The 20,205-nt window shown below is 37.6% G+C and overlaps 1 protein-coding gene and 1 non-coding gene across 7 annotated transcripts in view; both read right to left on the reverse strand.

The window, feature by feature from the left end:
- The window catches only part of MTRF1 (mitochondrial translation release factor 1), a 55,231-nt gene that overhangs the window by 26,464 nt on the left and 8,562 nt on the right, over window positions 1–20,205 (reverse strand). For all 6 annotated transcript variants that reach the window (XM_036011311.1, XM_028527016.2, XM_036011313.1 and 3 more), the window contains 4 exons: window positions 19,361–19,442; window positions 19,072–19,179; window positions 9,150–9,322; window positions 880–997 (listed from right to left, as the gene is read on the reverse strand). In XM_036011311.1, coding sequence (XP_035867204.1) covers window positions 880–997; window positions 9,150–9,322; window positions 19,072–19,179; window positions 19,361–19,442 — 481 coding nt within the window. The remainder of the gene's footprint in view (window positions 1–879; window positions 998–9,149; window positions 9,323–19,071; window positions 19,180–19,360; window positions 19,443–20,205) is intronic.
- LOC114509011 lies at window positions 18,286–18,411 on the reverse strand. The gene has a single exon (XR_003685581.1). It is a non-coding gene; the product is annotated as a small nucleolar RNA SNORA31 (small nucleolar RNA).

A 20,205-nucleotide genomic window follows, 5' to 3' on the forward strand; every position in this document is an offset into this window, starting at 1 on the left:
AACTAAATATAGTGATGAGGAGCCAGCCTAAATCTGGCCTGTTTGCTTCCTCTAAGCCATGTAACCTGGGCTGGGTGTTCTAATCTCCATTTCCTCATCGTAAAATGAGTAATCATAGTTGCTACCTCATAGGCTCATTGGGAGAATCAATGTATATGTAAAGCACCAGACTACCCTACAGCCATGCTCTGGTGGCTGGAATTGACCACCTATCCCCGCAAAGTAACAGCCTCCATGGGCAAGAAGAAAATTGCCAAGAGGTCAAAGATCAAGTCTTTTGTGAAAGTTTATAACTACAATCAACTCATGCCCACAAGGTACTCTCAGGGATGTCTCTGGACAAAACTGCTGTCAACAAGGACATCTTCAGAGTTCTTCTCTGAAATGCAAGGCCCGATGGGAGGCCAAAGTCAAGTTCAAAGGGAAGTTCAAGACTGGCAAGAACAGATAGTTCTTCCAGAAGTTGCGGTTTTAGATCTTTTTTTTTTGTTTCCGTCATTAAAAATAAATAAATAAATAATAACAGTGTTCACACAGCAGGGCCTAATGGAACTAGCAGTCAATCTATACAGTGATAAAAGATCCATCGCAGTGGCATGTCCAATACTATTTTCAAGTTTGTTTTTAAGCTGGGGTGCCTCTGGTTGCTTACTCCTGTAGCAGCTTCTCTGAATAGGTCTACTCACTCTCTGCCTCCTTTGAGAGGTGTCTTTTCCAAACAGAAAGTGTGTATGAACACACTGCAAATCTCAGACCTATGACCCCAATGTCACCTTTAAAGGGTTTGTGTGAGACACTAACATGGGACTCTTTCCTTCTAAATTATTTTGTAAGTTATTAAAAAAAGTTAAAAGTACAAAAGCAAAGGGACTTGCTTACCTGTGGGGATATGGACAAGTCTGACAGCACTATCAGTTGTATTAACATGCTGGCCTCCTGCTCCTTTGGCCCGAAATGTATCTATTCGCAAATCCTTAGGGTCCACTTTCACATCTACCTAAAACAGAAAGTATAACATAAGTAAATTCTACTCTCAATGAATTACTTTCATACTAAATTTATTCAAAAATTTTCAAATGTACTGTAGTGCTTTGTGTCACAGCTATTAAACTAAGAGGTGAAATAAATTCCCTATTTCAACGGATGGTATTTTTTTTTTAACACTGATGTAAGATGCTATGAGGTCACTACATTATGCAAGCTTTCAAGTTTCATCATCCATCATCCTATAAGCTATACCAGACAGAAACTATATAAAATATATGGATGTATATATGTACCTATATATAAAGCTAATCCTCATTATTTCCCGATTCTGTATTTCAAAATTCAGCTACCTACTAAAATTTGCTCTCCAAAATCAATTATTATAGCATTTTTACAGTCTTTAGAAGACATGTACATGCAACAAAAGGTTCAAATTGCTCTTACATGTGTACATTCCCAGCTGAGGACAAACTAGGTGATGATTCTCTGCTTTCTTATTTTAGTATGACCAGAGGATGAAGACAGGAAGAGAAATGGGGAGTGTGGTGCAGGAAGCTCTGACTCTGGGACTGGTTGAACAGGGTTTGAATTCCAACTCTGGGACCTGTTAGGGAGGTGGCCTCAGGAGAGTCACTCTGAGCTTTGCCTTTTATATAATAAATAGACTACCAGGATGGGTTGTTTTTAGGATTTAAGGTTATAATCTATGTGAGCTATATATATTTCCCCCTGGAGAAATGGTTCAGTATTTGCTAAATTGATGTTCACTGCGACTTTATAGAACATACTATGAAGAATGAGAATTGAGCATCTGTGTGTGTGCACGTACACTAATTGCTGGGCTGAATGGAGGTACCCAAGAAATATATTCATATTCTAAACACTGGAACCTTATTTGGAAAAAGGGTCTTTACACATGTGATAGAGTTAAGATGAGATCATCCTGGACTATTCAGATAGGCCCTAAATCCAATAATGTGTCCTTAGAAAAGACACCTAGAGGAGAAAGAATGTGAATTCAGAGGCAGAAACTGGAGTTATACAGCTTCAAAACAAGAAACACCTGGAGACACCAGATGCAAGAAGGTGCAAGGGAGATTCCCCCCTAAAGTTTTGCAGGGAACATGGCCCTACCAATACCTTGATTTTGGAGATATACAAGGTCTGTCCAAACTTTCCAGGCATGTAGTATGAAAAATGGAGACATTTACTGAAGAAGATACAAGAAACAAAAAACAGTGCTTATAAGACAATGATGCCTCAGTCCCCTTCAAAGTAAGCACCTTGAGACCTCACACAGTTCTCCCAATCACCATCAACTGCCCTATCATATTTTCCTGAATCTCATCGATGGTCTGAAATGTCTTCCCTTTCAAAGGTGATTTTAGTCTTGGGAAAAGCCAGAAGTCACAGGGCACCAAATCTGGGCTGTAAGAGGCTGAGTTACATGGGTGATTTGATGTTTCTCCAAAAAACTCTGCACAAGATGTGATGCATGAGCAGGCACGTTGTCCTGGTGAAGCTGCCAACCACCAGTTGCCCATAGCTGCAGCCTTCTGAATCATCTGAATAGCTTCTGCAGAGCTTAACACAAAATGTGATGCAGATTCATTGCTCTAATCGCTCAGTCATTTTGAATGTGATGGCCACGAGGTACATGTGCTCACTCAAAAGGGTCTATTGCCCCTACTGACTAGTACAATGAAGTCATTGGTCATGCATGCACACTCCAGTCTACTCTCCCTGTCTGCCAGGTTACATGGATGTCATGCAAACCATTCTCATCTTAACAACAATCAAACTTTTTCTGGACAGACCTCATATACATTCACCCATACCCACCCATAATAGTTCAAAAGTATGCTGTTTTTGAGGGGAGATTTAACATTCTGTTCCGTATTTATCACTTATTTGTTTGACAGAGAGTATATGACTTTTCTCTGTGAAAAGTACAATAACAGGAGGTCAAGGTTACAATCTAATATACAACTTAGTTGGTTGTTTATTTCCTCTATAGGGAGTACAATATTGTGAAGAAAAAGATTACCATATTTTTCAGGCCATAAGATGCACCTAGGTTTTAGAAGAAAATAGGAAAAAAAATTTTGAAGCAAAAAAATGTGGTAAAATATTTAAAAACACAAATAACATTTCACCAATCTAAATGTAAACAGAACTCAACAGCAACATTAACAACCATTATTTCTCCTAAATTTGGAGGGAAAAAGTATGTCTTATAGTTTGAAAAATACAGTATATAGCCTTTGTTAATATATGCCAGTGTTGGGTACCTAAATAAACACTAAAGAGGAAGAGTAATGTCTTATTTCTTGTGATTACAGTGTATGAAGTAGTTACATAGCAAGTATGTAAATATTATATGTGATATCTTCCCAAATGTTACAGAAACTACCTACTGACTTTAGGGAAATTCTGAATATAGAAACAGTGACTTAATAGTATATAAAAAATTTTAATGTCAATTAAGGGAATAAGACCTTCTTCTTTTGGAAAAATAAAACTTCACTGAGTTTAATTTTTGAGAATGTAAAAACAACAAGCAAATAGGTGGGAATGGAGTGGGAAAGAATAAAGATGGAAGGAAGACAACTCCATGGTTTTGATTTCTGATCATGTAAATGCTTATATATGCCAAAAATAAAATGAGGTAAATAAATAAAATTTAAATAAATTTAAAAAATTAAAAATTAAATCTTAAAATTAAATATAAACAGAAACAAATGAACCAAAATATTTACCATAATAATAGCATAACCATACCGAAAAACATTATTTCAGATTATCTTTTTTTTAAAAGATTTTATTTATTTATTTTTAGAGAGGGGAGAGAGAGAGAGAGAGAGAGAGAGAGAGAGACGGAGAGGGAGAGGGAGAGAGAGAGAGAGTACTATCAATGTGCCGTTGCTGGGGGTTATGGCCTGCAACCCAGGAATGTACCCTGGCTGGGAATCGAACCTGGGACACTGGTTCCCAGCCCGCTCTCAATCCACTGAGCTACGCCAGCCAGGGCCAGATTATCTTTTAACATAGTACTCTGACTATGCTTTTTTGGTAGATTATATTCTAAGGACAGAAATCTTAAATATTAGTAATTTCCTGAGTAATTTAAAAACTATTTTACACATATTGTATAATAAAGGAAAAAAGTAAACATATTAATTTAAAAACAAGGTTTTTACTTGAAGTAGAAAGAGATACAAATACAAAATGCAAGATGAGGAAGCAAAGCTCCCTGTTAAATTGAATTGGTAATAATTATATAAACCTGTGATTTAAAATCACGTTTCTTGACTCTGTACACTGAAGAGTCTAGATGTAAGCACACTTCAGTAATAATGAATGAGCACATCGAGAACCCAGATCTTGATTTCTGGGTCCATTCCCCACTAAAAGGAATGAAGTCTGACCTCAAGTCAGAGGCAGAGGCAGAGGAGTATAAGGTGGGCCTGGTATTTGTAATTATACCAGAAAGGAAGGACATACTCAAAGACTAATAGGGTCATTTCAAAAGTGTTACTCTTTTGAAGGCTGCTACTGGCTAAACCTGGGACAATGTAAACATCAGAAACAATAATGATCATAACTCACTAAATTTAAAAAACAAATCTTTAAGTCTATAATGAGCTCAATATATGAAACTCAATATATAAGTTTATAATGACGTAAAATAAAAGAAAGCAAGAAAGAAGGAGACAAGGTAGTTTAGAGGAAAATTCTTTACAGAAAAGAATGCTAGTTAATAAAAGTAGAAGGAATTATTAAATTAGAAAAAATACCATCTTGTAACTCCAAAATAAATGATTTAAGCACAAATGACGTTAAAACCATGGAATAAAAGTTGTTGGAAATGAGATAAGTATACCCTAGAGATTATTTAGTGATTGTAAAAGGAAAAACATACTTTTATAATGGAGATATTGTGATCACTGTCTTAACTAAATGTTCAAAGTAATCCTCACTAAAAGGACAGTCTGATACTACGTGTGTTCTGATAAGATGTAATGAATACAACTAAACCTATATTCTTGCTCAAAACATGTAACCTGAATAGAATGGAACATTTAGATATAATTTTCAATATAATACAGGGGATAAAGGAGCAAGTTAAAAAGTTCCATGAGGAAACAATAAGATCTAGAATGTGGGACATGCTAAAAGACAAATGGTCTAGACTCTTTTTTCACAGTCAACATGATTTAAAAAAAAAAGGGGGGGGGGGGTGGGAAACTCTTCCAGACTTACAAAAACTGACAAGAAACTAATGTATGAAACTCAACAGGATCCTGGTTTTTAAAAAATATATATATTTTATTGATTATGCCATTACAGTTGTCCCATATTCCCCCCCTTTATTCCACTCTGCCCTGCACCCCCTCTCCGACCAGCATTCCCCACCCTTGGTTCATGTCCATGGGTTGTACATGAACATAAGTTCTTTGGCTTCTCCATTCCCTATACTATTCTTAACCTCACCCTATTTTGTACCTACCATTTATGGTTCTCATTCCCTGTGCCTTTTTCCCCATTCTCACCCCTCCCACTCCCTACTGAAAACCCTCCATGTGATCTCCATTTCTGTGATTCTATTCTTGTTCTAGTTGTTTGCTTAGTTCGTTTTTGTTTTTTTAGGTTTGGTTGTTGACAGTTCTGAGTTTGCTGTCATTTTACTGTTCGTATTTTTTTATCTTATTTTTCTTAGATTAAGTCCCTTTAACATTTCATATAAGGGCTGGTGATGATAAACTCCTTTAACTTGACCTTATTTGAGAAGCACTTTATCTGCCCTTCCATTCTAAATGATAGCTTTGCTGGATAGAGTGATCTTGGATGTAGGTCCTTGCCTTCATGACTTGGAATACTTCTTTCTAGCCCCTTCTTGCCTGTAAGGTGTCTTTGGAGAAATCAGCTGATAGTCTTATGGGAACTTCTTTGTAGGTAACTGTCTCCTTTTCTCTTGCTGCTTTTAAGGTCCTCTCATCTTTAATCTTATGTAATGTAATTATGATGTGCCTTGGTATGTGTATCCTTGGATCCAACTTCTTTGGGACTCTCTGAGCTTCCTGGACTTCCTGGAAGTCTATTTTCCTTTGCCAGATTGGGGAAGTCCTTCTTCATTATTTTTTCAAATATGTTTTCAATTTCTTGCTCATTCTTCTCCTTGTGGCACCCCTATGACTTGGATGTTGGAACATTTAAGATTGTCCAGGAGGTTCCTAAGCCTCTCCTCATTTTTTTGAATTCTTGTTTCTCATTCTGTTCTGGTTGAATGCTTATTTCTTCCTTCTGCTCCAAATGGTTGATTTGAGTCCCAGTTTCCTTCCCGTCACTGTTGATTCCCTGTGCGTTTTCCTGTATTTCAATTTTCATAGCCTTCACTTTCTCCTCTATTTTGTGGCCATACTCAACCATTTGTGTAAGCATCCTGATTACCAGTGTTTTGAACTGTGCATCTGATAGGGTGGCTATCCCTTCATCGTTTAGTTGTACTTTTTCTGGAGTTTTGATGTTCTTTCATTTGGGCTATTTTTTTTTGTCTCAGCACACTTGTTACATAGTAAGAGGTGGAGCCTTAGGTATTGGCCAGTGTGGGGCAACCCTGATTTGTCACGCTACTATGTGGGGGAGGGGTCTGAGAGGGAACAGTGCTGCTAGCTCAGCTCTTGGCCACTCAGCTCTTTCAGTCACTTCCTCCGCTACTCACAAGCAAATTGGGCCCTTCTGGTTCTGATTCCGGGTGGGTTGGTGTGTGTACTTTCTAGGACACTATGGGCTCCTCTAATGAACTCTTCTGTGAGGCTGGGAGTTTCTCCTGCTGCCACAACACCCATACATTTTTTCAGTCAGAGGTTTTGAGGCTTTATTTCCCTGGGTTGGAACCCTGGATTGCTTGGTCTGTCTCGCTCCTTGGTTCCTCTTTGTTCCTCCTGGTTTAATCCACACGGAAATGTGGAACTACCTAGTCCTCCAGGAGACGGAAAAAAGACTGAAGCTCTGCAGCCTGGGTCCTCCAACTGCCACCTTGCCTCGAGTCCTCTCTGCCCTAGCTGCCCATCTCTGCCACTCCTACCCATCTGGATGAATGTTTCTTTCTTAGCTTCTTGGTTTTCAGATTTCCATACAGTTTGATTTTCTGGAAGTTCTGGTTGTTTTTTATTTTTAAATTTGTTGTTGTCCTTTTTTTGGTTGTTGGAGGAGGCACAGTGTCTCTACCTACGCCTCCATCTTGGCCAGAAGTCAGGACCCTAGTTTTTAAAAAAAAAAAACTGCAAAATTACTTTAAGATGACTTGGGGAAACTATATAGAGGAGATATTAGACAAGTGTGATATTGTGATTTTTAATAAGAAATATGTATTTGGTCTTTGCCCAGTGCCTGGCAAAAGAGCTCCTAAAACCCTTAGAATTTCCTAAGTGTAAGAGTAAGAATGATATGACTGTCCTTTTGTTATGCATAACAAGCCCTTTCAACTACACCTGAGTTTATGTTAATGTAATTATTGGAAAGCTCCTAGACCAGTTATTTTCAACTCATGTGCCTCAAAAAATTTTAAAGCGTGCAATACCTGATTAATTAGGGGCACTGACCTCTTTTCCCCGAAATTGTCAGATAAAACAGGGACAACAGCCAACATAACAGTAGTTGTCTGGTGTGAATAAATCAAAATTATACCTGTTTTTTGGGGGGTAGGGTATGTTACAAAATTTTAGTGATTAGTTATGTGTGTCATGAGATGGAAAAGATTGAAAACTGCTGCTCTTGATTACCATAGGATGGGGGCTGATTGCCAGGGGAACCAACCTTGTGATTAGAGGGTTGAAACTTTCAGCTTCACCTCCTCCCTGCCCCACCTCCAGGGAGGAGAGAGGGGCTGGAGATTGAATTAATCCCCAATTATCTAATCAATCATGATTACATATTGATGCCTCCATAAAAATCCCCAAATTATAGGATTCAGAGAGCTTCCAGATTTGGGAATTTGTGTGGGGCCAGAGAGTCACATGCCTGGAGAGGATATGAAGCTCTGTAGCATTTCCCGTGTACTTTGCCCAAGGCATCTCTTCCATTTGCGTATTTCTTAGTAGTATCCTTTGTAATAAATTAGAAATCTCTTAAGTGAACTGAGTTCTATGAGCCACTCTAGCAAATTATCAAACTCAAGGAGGGGTTGTAGGAACCTTCCAATTTATATAACCAGTTGGTCAGAAGCACAGGTAATACCTGGGCTTGCTACTGGCCTCTGAAGTGAGAAGGGAGGCAGTCTTATGGATTGAGCCTTTAGCCTGTGAGATCTGATGCTAAGTCCAGGTAGACAGCAGCAAATCTTAAGTAAATTTTAGGACACCCACTTAGTGTCTGCAGAGAATTGGTGAATTGTTTGATGGGAGGAATAAAACACATATTTGAAATAAAGGTATTCTGTGAATAGACAGAATATATAGGAGTTTTTTTCTAGACAATATTATTATAGAATATTACAGAAATATGTATAATTTTCATGGGTAATGGCATTGAGTTTATGTAAGAGAATGTCCTATTTTTAGAAGATTTAAGTCAAAGATTTGGGGGGAGTTAAAGTCTCATAATGTATAAAGGATATATGCATATATACATTTGTGTATACATATTTCTGTATATATACACACATACATAGGAATAAAGAAAATGTGGCAAAATGTAAACAACTAACTCCAGGTAAAGGTTATAAAAGTTTTCAGTATGGTATTCTTTCAATTTTCTATGTTTACTATATTTTTTAAAGTTAGGAAAAATAAAAATATGGGAATATGAATATATTCAACCAACAAGCCATATATCCCCATATAGATATATCACTGACTTCAAAATATTATCTGTGGAATTCATTTTTTTCCTTAAGATAAAGCTTAGGCAACAACATGTAAGAAGCTTTGTGGATTTTTTTTTTTTTTATGAGGAGAAGTGACTTCTATTTAGAACAAAACATTTTGGTCAGGGATAAAATAGACAATTTTACCTGGAGAAGGATTTACCTGGAAAATCCAAAAGTATGTTGAATTCAATCTAAAATCCTGAAAATCACATAATTTCCAAGAAGCTAACACTTTTCAGCATAACACCCATTTACAAAGAAGTAAGTTTTCAATGTCTCCTGGTGAGTTTACCTCATCCGGTTGAGGGAGGACAATAACTGACATTGTTCCTGTGTGAATACGCTGCATCCTTGACGACAGGCCCACCTCAGGAATTCGCTGAACTCGGTGAATTCCACCTTCATACTTCAAATGCTTATAGACATTGTCACCAGAAATTCGGGCAGCTGCATGATGTAGCCCACCTAGGAAAAAATATCCAAAACTATTAATGAATTCTAATTTGAATGGGATAAAGATCTTAAATGTTGTAATCTAAGGTCTGAACATGAAACAGAGACTGAGATGAGAACATAAAGTAGGTACAAAACTGTATTTTCCAAATGTGAATGGAATAATACATAAAAGGAAACATAACAAAATATTATGTATGGTTATCCCTAGGGAACAGAATAACAGCAGATTTTTATTTCACTTTTTATGTTTCTAAATTTTCTATAATAAACAAGTTTTACTTTTATAAAAAGACTATAAGAAAAAAATACTAGGACATTTTCTGCTTGAACTACTCTATCCCATTTTGGGCTAATATGGTGCCATAAATAAAAGCATGCTTAATTATATAACACTTTGATACTGATGAACAACTGGATAGGTCCTACCAAGTTTTCGAGGATCTATTGAAATGTAGTTCTGGCTTATCTGTTGAGTGGGAAGATTATCACAAAAGGATGTTAATGCCTAGGCTAGCTTCTTATCAAATACATTTAAAAATATTTTTTTATTATGCAATAATATACAGACATAGATAGCCACATGAATTAAATGTACGGCTTAATGACTACAAGATCAAAAGAACTTGGTCAGTCACCCTTAAAGCCCTCCTGTATACCTTTTCCCAGTTGCAATCTCTTCTCTTTCTCATGAGTAGTCATTATTCTGAGTTTTATTCCTTTTTTAAAAAATAATTGTATTACCTAAATGTGCTGCCCTAGGTATTAGTTTAGTGTTGTCCATTTAAAAAAGTTTGATTACATCTTTTAAATTCTTCTTTTTTTTAATCCTTGCCCAAGAACATGCTTTTTGATTTTAGGGAGAGGGAAAGGGAGGGAGAAAAGAAAAACATGGATCATTTGCCCTCTCACACATCCCAACTATAGACAAACTGTAACCCTAGCATGCGCCCAACCGGGAATCGAACCCATGACCATTCAAATTGCAGGACAACACCCAACCAAGCCACACTGGCCAGGGCTGATTTCATCTTTTAAATCCCGTAATCTAAAGGTTCTCCATCCATCTCTTTTGTTTCCTACAAATTATCTGTTGAGGAATCTGGACTGTTGACCTGTAGAATTTCCCAGTCTGATATTGTTGATTGCATACTCTTGGCAAAATTCAACCTGTTCTGCTACCTTTTGTATTGACTGTAATTAGGCAGCTATATCCAGAGACTGGATCAGACACTAGCTTGAGCTCCTTAGTAAGTCTGGTTGTCTCTCTTTTTATGGTCTTGATAGCCTTTGATACTTACTGTATCATGGGGTTGTAAAATGGTGATGGTCTAATTCTATCATTTGTTTTAATTAAAATATATTTATAAAGAGACATTTCCTCTTGCCCACTATTTATCCACTGATAGTTATATTGAAAAGGCAGGATTAATGCTTGATTCTGTTCATTTACCAGTTTTATTAACATACCAATACCCCTTTTTTTTTTGCAATATAATGAATTAAGGTCCTTTTTTGTTTTTCAAGATTTATTTTTTAGAGACAGGAAGGGAGGGAGAAATAGAGGGAAGGAAACATCAATATGTGGTTGCCTTTCGCATGCCACCTACTGGGGTCCTGGCCTGCCCCCCAGGTATGTGCCCTCACTGGGAATTGAACCAGTGACCCTTTGATTTGCAGGCCAGCATTCAACCACTGACCCATACCAGCCAGGGCTGAATTAAGGTCCTTTTAATCCTTTGACCAATTATTTTTAAAAATATCATTGTGAACTCAAGGATTTGAACACATTCAGCATGTTTAAATCAATTATTTATCATTGAAACTCTACTTTTCCCATCTTTTGCCAGTGGGAGCCTCTTCAAATTAACTTTTGTGTTCTTTAGACATGGCTCTTGCAATGGTATAACAAGATGTTCCATGAATATCTTGAATACTTCTTGACCCACCCTGGAATCAGCTATTTCTCCAAGAAGCCCTGGTTCCTTTCTAAGGGAAATAATATTTCAAGAACACAATTCACTGCTACTGGATTTGTCACTGTTTCTAGGTCTTTTCAATGGACAGAGATAGGAAATACCTCATGAGTTCATACTGATGTTGGGAGACAATTCTCTATCAGTGTCTTCTGTTTCTGCATATCTTTCAAATGAGGCATTGTCTGCCCTTTTGTTCCAGAAAATCTTTTCAAGGGTGTTTGCATAGTGAAAAGTTTTGGAGATAATGTCTCCCTCCAGAGAGGACAAATTTGCTGACAGCCTTGGAAGACAGAGTGTCAGTAACAAAACATAATTATAAACATTAATCTTTTGGAGGGGAGGAGATAATGTAATACGTGCCACAGAATCCCTTTAACTTTAAAATATTTCAATTCATTAGATACCAGGTATACAGAGTAACACAGTCAGATCTGCACTACATATCAAGAGTATCACCCTCCACTGCTTGCACCAAGACTCTCTGGGAATCATTTAGTTTGGAATATTTATGTAATGGTTGAGTATTGTCCCTATTTGTACCAAAAGTGACAAACCTACAAGACTTCAAGTCACTCAATATATGAAGTTTTGCATGTAGATGTCTCTTCTCACACAGCTTATGTCTCTGTGTATATCTCTGTAGAATTCCTCTTTATGTAAATTAAGCAATAACTTTATATATATATATATATATATATATATATATACACATATAAGTAATTTTATATATTTTAAAGGCAGGTACTTTGTTTCCCCTTTCTCTATTTTAGTCTTTCTATCCGCATCATTTTCTTCTAATTACAATAAGTAAATTGATTTTTTAAAAATTATTTTATAATTTCAGCAAATAGAACTTTATTCCTAGTCTTTAATTATCAAGGTATGAATAAAATATTAAAAATTTTTGTTTAAAAATTTAATTTTACTTTTTAAAATATCTTTATTTTATTTTGTCAGTGAGTCAGTGTATCTAAAAGAAAGGTTCCTCACCCATTGTTTAGGCTGCTCTACAAACTTGAAACACAATCTCCCTGTTGTTACGTGCATCTCCCTTTAATTCTTGAAAGCTGGATTCAAAATATACATCTCAGAGGTTACTGATGACATTTCCCATTCTGTCTTTTATAATGCTGCTGTTTCTGATTACATTCTCCTTGAAACTCTCTCCTCTCTTATTTATATAATATTATGTCATCTTCATCCTTTTTCTGCTTATCTGACTCCTCCTTTTCTTTTGTTAACTAGTCTATGTTTCTAAATGTGGACATTCTGCAAGGTTTGGTGCCCTGGATATTTGTTCTCTCTCTATGGACTCTCCCTTGCTTTTTCTTTCAGTATCAGACATTATCTCTGTGCTAACAGCTACAAATATATCCTCAATTCTGTTCTCTCACTAAAGCTCTGTTTATACAACTTTACAATTTACTGGATGTTTCTAAATAAATGCTTAGTATAACCACAAACTTAATTCAAAAACCACTTATTCTTCTTCCCAAATGGGCTGGCTCTGCCTTTCAACTTCTATTCCATTCAGTAGCATATGAGTATCACAGTCTTGCTAGCTGGAAAGATTAGAATCCTTGTGGCTCATCTCCTTTGTATCAGAAGAGATTAGCCGGATGTAGTGTGACTCTGGATCAGACAGACTTAAATTTAATCCCAGGATTGCCAATACATATTGTGGGATACTGGGTTAATTACTTACTCTCTGAGCCTAGATCTTCATCTGTAAAATGTAATTAATAGTATCTCTCTCACAAGACACATCAAACAACCTACACTGCATAGAGGACATAGTGGGCAAGCAATACCCCTTCTTGTATCCAATCAGTTACCAAATTTTCCCGGTTCTTCCCTTGAAGGTATCTCACATGTCTCCCTACTCCAAGTTCTAACTCTTAGTCATAGCTTGACTATGCTACTAACCACTCTGCAGTCTGCTTTAAATATAACATATAAAATCCATTCTTTAATTTTTTTATTATAAAAGTAAAAGAAAAGAGGGCAACATAAAACTAGTGGATGTTTGACATTGTATTTGAGAAACTAGCACATCAATATCTGATTTGATAAAAGTATTTACCCTTTTTTTTTTTAAAGATTTATTTATTTATTTTTAAAGGAAGGGGAAGGGAGGAAGAGAGGGAGAGATCATGTGGTTGCCTCTTACACACCCTCAACTGCGGGCCTGATCTGCAACACAGGCCTGTGGCCTGACTGGGAATCGAACCGGTGACCTTTTGGTTTGCAGGTTGACAATCCACTGAGCCACATTAGCCAGGGCTCTCAATCCATTCTTTGTGTCAAAATAATCTTTTTTTTCCTTACGCCTCACCTGAGGACATGCTTATTAATTTTAGAGCGGAAGGGAAGGAGGAAGGGAGAGAAACACTGATGTGAAAAAGAAACATTAATTGGCTGCCTTTCATAAGCACCCCAACTAGGGACGAATCCATAACCCAGGTATGTTCCCTGATCAGAATAGAACTATTGACCACCTTTTGGTTTCTGGGAGAACACCCAACCAACTGAGCCACTCTGGCTAGAACCAAAATCTTCTTAAAATGCGTATTTATCAAGTAAAATTCTTTTAATAAAATCTTCAACAGCTTTCTTTCTCTCTTTTTTAAAGATTTTATTTTATTTTATTTTTAGAGAGAGGGGAAGGGCGAGGAGAAAGAGAGGGAGAGAAACATCAATGTGTGGTTGCCTCTTGTGTGCCCCCAACCAGGGACTGAGCCTGCAACCCAGGCACGTGCCCTGACTGGGAATCAAACTGGTGACCTTTTGCTTCACAGTCTAGCACTCAATCCACTGAGCTACACCAGTCAGGGCTTCAACAGCTTTCTATTGGCTAACAATCAAGGCCTATTCAGCTTTCAAAGATGTTCAAATCTATTTCCTATTACTTCCCATCACAAATACGTCCAGAGTAGTTGGCTTCCTCACTGTTCCACTCACACACCAAGATCTTTCCCACCACCATGCTATAGCTCAGGTTGTCTATTCCCTCTGCTCTCACTAGCTGTATTTAAACTCTATACCAAAGATGATGGCACAGGTAAACATGGTCCACCTTCTTGCACAACCACATCAAAATTACAACTATAGAACAACCATTACTGAGAACCACAAGAAATCGAGTTGAATGGAACTCTGACATCTATGGAATTAGAGAAACCATATCTATCCAAACTGCTTGGTAGAGGCAGAAAGGTCTGGTCTCAAATCCACGTGTGATGGATAAAAATTCAGGAGGGATATCTAGAAGCGAGGGGTCCCAGCCCCACACCAGGCCCCTCAGCACAGGGTTCCAGTGCCAGAAAGATTAGTCGGAGAAACTCTATCTAATACACAGAAACAAACACAGGGAGGCTGCCAAAACAAGGAGACAAAGAAACATGACCCAAATGAAAGAACAGATGCAAACTCCAGAAAAAGAGCTAAATGAAATGGAGACAAGCAATCTTATCAGATGCAGGGGTCCAAACACTGGTTATAAGGGTGCTCAAGGAACTTCGTGAGGACCTCAACAGCATAAAAAAGATTCAATCAGAAACAAAGGATACACTAATTGCAATAAAGAACAATTTACAGGGAAACAATAGTACAGTGGATGGAGTCAAGAATCAAATCAATGATTTGGAACATAAGGGAGCAAAACACAACCAATCAGAACAAGAATGAAAAAATTAAAAAATCAAGGATAGTGTTAGCAGCCTCTGGGACAACTTCAAACATTCCAACATTCACATCATAAGGGTGCAAGGAGAAGAGAAAGGGCAAGAAATTGGAAATCTATTTGAAAAAATAGTGAAGGAAAACTTCCCTATTTTGGTGAAGGAAATAGACATGCAAGTCCACAAGTAAACACAGAGATACCCAAACAAGATGAATGCAAAGAGGCCCACTATAAGACACATCATAACTAAAATGCTGAAGGTTAAACATAAAGCAGGGACCTACAGCCAAGATTGCTCCACCCAGCGAGGATACCATTTAGAATGGAAGGGCACAAAAAGAGCTTCCTAAACAAGAAAAACTAAAGGAGCTCATGATCACCAAACTATTACTGTATGAAATGTTAAAGAGACTTATTTAAAAAACAGAAGATCAAAACTAGAAACAATAAAATGGTAATAAATACATACCTATGAACAACTGTATAAATAAATAACAAACTAAGCAAACAAGGAGAACAGAGACTGAATCATGGATACAGAGAGCATTTTGATGGCTGCCAGATGGGAGGGGATTGTGGGGGAACAAGTGAAGAGATAAGGGGATTAATAAGTGCATATAGGTACTTACAGAATAGCCTTGGGGATATAAAGTACAATATGGGAAATGGAGTAGTCAAAGAACTTCTGACTCGACTTCCGGCAAGATGGAGGAATAGGTGGACGCACCATACCTCCTCGTACAACCAAGATTAGAAAATCAATAATTTACCGGCAAGATGGAGGAATAGGTGGACGCACCATACCTCCTCGTACAACCAAGATTAGAAAATCAATAATTTACAACAATAATTTACTATCAGAATAACACCCAGATCTGGCAGAGTATTTATCTGAATGGAAGTCGGGCAGCCAAGAAGTTGAAGTAGACGCGTTCATCCGGACTGGTAGGAGAAGACCAGCTGGGCGGGCGCGGGGCTGGCTCGGGTCGGCAGCGCGCGGAGGTCGGGGGAAGGTTGGCGCGAAATCGGTGCAAAAGCCATCCGGGGACGCAAGAACGCGGCGGTGATCCCTGAGTACGCAAGCTGCGGCTGGCAGACCCAGAGGGGCAGCGATAGTGGACCAGGGCAGAACTCGCAGCCCGGGAGCCCAGAGAAGGGACTGAGTCCAGGGGAACAGAACTACTGCCATTGTTTTCTCCCGCCCCGCTCCCGCTCCCGCCCCCACATATAACGTCATAATCTAGCGACTGGGACGTCCAGCCCCAGTGAACACCTAAGGCTGCGCCCCCCACCGTAACAAGAGCAACCAGACCGGAAAAAAAACAGGAGAGGCAGGGGAAAAAAAATAAATAAATATGTTTTCAACAGAGCAGATCAGTCCCCTGGGACTCATCCTTTTGAGCGACCAAGAATTAGCCAATCTATCAGATGCGCAGTTCAAAACACTGGTGATCAGAAAGCTCACGGAACTGGTGGATTTTGGACGAAATTTAGATGAAAGAATGCAGATTACCATAAAACAGATGCAGGAAGACACGCGGAGGACAGCCAATAGTGAAAGGAAGGAATATGAGTCTCAAAACAATACAGTGGACCAGAAGGAAGATAGAATCAACCAAGCAGGAAAGCATGATGAAATAAGAATTCAAAAAATTGAGGAAAAGATTAAGAGCATCCAAGACACCTTTAAACGTTCCAATATCCGAATTATAGGGGTACCAGAATCAGAAGGGGAAAAGCAACAGATTGAGCACATATTTGAACAAATAATAAAGGAGAACTTCCCCAATCTGGCAAAGGGAACAGTCTTCCAAGAAATCCAAGAAGCTCAGAGAGCCCCAAAGAAGTTGGACCCAAGAAGAAACACACCAAGGCACATCATAATTACATTAGCCAAGGTAAAAACGAAGGAGAGAATCCTAGAAGCAGCAAGAGGTAAGGGGACAGTCACCTACAAAGGAGTTCCCATCAGACTGTCAGCTGATTTCTCCAAAGAGACCTTACAGGCAAGAAGGGGCTGGAGAGAAATATTCCAAGTCATGAAAGACAAGGACCTACATCCCAGATTGCTCTATCCAGCAAAGCTCTCATTTAGAATGGAAGGGCAGATAAAGTGCTTCTCAGATAAGGTCAAGTTAAAGGAGTTCATCATCACCAAGCCCTTATTTTATGAAATGCTAAAGGGACTTATCTAAGAAAAGAAGATAAAAAAAACATGTATAGTAAAAGGACAGCAAACTCACAATTATTAACAACCACACCTAAAGCAAAACCAAAGCAACTAAGTAAACAATTAGAACAGGAACAGAACCACAGAAATGGAGGGCACATGGAGGGTTAGCAGCAGGGGGGTGGGAGGAGGAGAGAGGGGGAAAAGGTATAGAGAATAAGTAGCATAGAATGTAGGTTGAAAATAGATAGGGGGAGGGCAAGAATAGTATGGGAAATGTAGAAACTAAAGAACTCATAAGTATGACACATGGACATGAACTAAAGGGGGAAATGTGGGTGGGAGGGGGGTACAGGGTGGAGGGGAGAGAAGGGGGGAAATGGGACAACTGTAATAGCATAATCAATAAAATATATTTAAAAAAAAAAAAAAGAACTTCTAAGCATGAACTAGGGACATGAACAATGGTGTGGAGATTGCCTGAGGGAGTGGGGGATGCATGGTGGAAGGGAGCAAAGAGAGAAAAACTGGGACAAGTGTAATGGTATAATAAAATATAATTTAAAAAAATAAAAATAAAATAAAATAAAATCTATACCAAGCACAACATGCTGTATACTGGTTTTCATTTCCCTAGATTATTTAACTTGCATTAATCTTCTTTCTCCACTCTGATAGTTTGTGGTTTATTATTCATAATCCTCTCTGTCTACTATAGTGTATCATTGTGTAACCAAGCAGAAAACTACTTCCAGAGAGATTAAAAGCATGGGAAAAATAATTATTATCAAAAGGTATGATTTAACATAGTTAACATACTTGCAAGTTTAAAGACTTGCATTGTTTGTTATTGTTTATGTTGTATTAAGTTCTTATCAGCTCAACTAAATTGAAACTTTTTGAAAATAAAATTAACTTTCTCTACATTCCCCAAAAATCAGATAAATCATTAGCCACTTAGTCTGATAAATCTTCTGATTAGATAAAGTTCTTTTGAGTAAAAACCTTACTATATCTCTGAACAACAAAGCAATGCTTTCCTGGCAAGGTACATACCTATCCTTCATAGGGAAATTTTCTCTTACTTAGATATTCCGTCCTATGAGGATATCTCCCTCCCTCCCACTCTTTTTTTTTCTTCCTCAAATGTAGTCCCCTATTCAATCTGGGCTGCCACAAAGACAGAAAGCACAGAGATTTTTTTCTTTCACATCCTAGTGCAAACCAAAAGAACAAAGTTAGATTGTTCAAGGTCTATCGGTGGATGCAATCCCTCCCACTCTTTTCTCCCAGTTAAAAACTCTACTATAGTAAGCCACTGTGTCTGATGAACCTCTGTCACAGTATTTAGCAGATAGAGATAGAGATCAAATGTTTAAAAAATATGGGACAGCCCTGGCTGGGTAGCTCAGTTGGTTAGAGTGTCATCCCACTATGCCAAGGTTGAGGATCCTATATTTGGTCAGAGCACATACAAGAAACAACCAAAGAGTGCATGAATGAATGGAATAGAAGTTGATGTTTCTCTCTTCTCTCCTCTTCCCTCTTTTTTCCTCTCTCTTTCCCTTTTCCTCTCTCAAAATCAATACAGAAATTTTTTTTTATTTTCAGTAGAAAACTTTATTTTTTTTAAAGATTTTATTTATTTTTAGAGAGGGAAGGGAGGGGGATAGAGAGAGAGAGAAAAACATCAATGTGCGGTTGCTGGGGGTTATAGCCTGAAACCCAGGCATGTACCCTGGCTGGGAATCGAACCTGCAACACTTTGGTTCGCAGCCCGTGCTCAATCCACTGAGCTATGCCAGCCAGGGCTAAAAAATTTTTTAAACAATGAAATTAAAATTAGAATATAGGACAACATGAATATAATCAACTTAGAGGAAAAAGAATTTCCAGCACCATCTATGGAGCAATCCTCAAATACACTTACCATAATCAGCAGGTGTATAATTCAGAAGTTCAAATGTCCAGTGTTTATACCCTGAATAATTCTGGTACATGTCAAATATTTCACGGGTAAATTGTTGACAAATATCACCTAAAACAAAATACAAAAAATATTCAGTCAGCACTTATTTCCATGAGAACCAGTCTTAATTAGACCCCTTAGGAAATTGGTAACTACTTCAAAAATGAAACATTTAAAGTTGTAGTATGTCTAATCAAAGTAAAATTTAGATTATTTCATGGATTATTTATAAGAAAATTACTTTACTGACCTCCAGTAGTTCTTCCAGATGTCACCTCTAAAATAACATCATTTTTGTCATATTTCTCCTTTGGCACTAGATTCTGGACAAGCTAAAAAATGGAAAAAACTGTAAGCCTTAGTATGTATATGTTCCATGGTATATATACTATACATATACATTATTACTTGAACTTAGATAAAAGACCCCCAAATATTAAAAAATATTCAGTAATTAACAAAAATCACATAGCACCCCAGTGAAGTCAACTCCTAAAATGCTTTAATAAGTAGACCTAATTAGACCTAAAATAAGTGATCAATTCATGTTAACAATGAAGTTACTTGTCAGGATGTTCTCCACAATGCTATCAGATTATCTTAATTTTCTAAAATACAGAAATTTAGATCAAAGTCCAGTGTCCCATTCAATTTTCTTCAGATTTTGCCTGTTATTAGTTCTGAACAGTAGCTTCTTTCATCTAATGAATGAAGTAAAGCTTTGAGAGTCTTCTTTCTACATGATTGCATATTCTCTTCTGCCATAAAATGACAGCAAAACACCAGGCTGTGCCCCGACTTCTCAGTAGTTACTTTGTTTAAAGAGTACGTTGAGGAATCCCAAGATGAGGCTCAAATAGTTTCTTAGCTATGAAAAGAAAAAGGGACATCCCAATAAAGTAACCAACTTTCCTCTTATTTGTATTATTACTAAGAGGTCTTTCAAATCAAACTAAAAGCACATATGTGTCATGATACTCCCTACTGTTGATTTTTGAAATACATACTCCATCTCTGCTAGAAATGGAAGAGATTATTATAGAATATATTAGAGTGACACATCTTTGATTTGCTGGTTAAATCAGTGACAAAAAT

The sequence above is a fragment of the Phyllostomus discolor genome, chromosome 11, assembly GCF_004126475.2.
Source record: "Phyllostomus discolor isolate MPI-MPIP mPhyDis1 chromosome 11, mPhyDis1.pri.v3, whole genome shotgun sequence".
Classification (NCBI taxonomy): Eukaryota; Metazoa; Chordata; class Mammalia; order Chiroptera; family Phyllostomidae; genus Phyllostomus; species Phyllostomus discolor.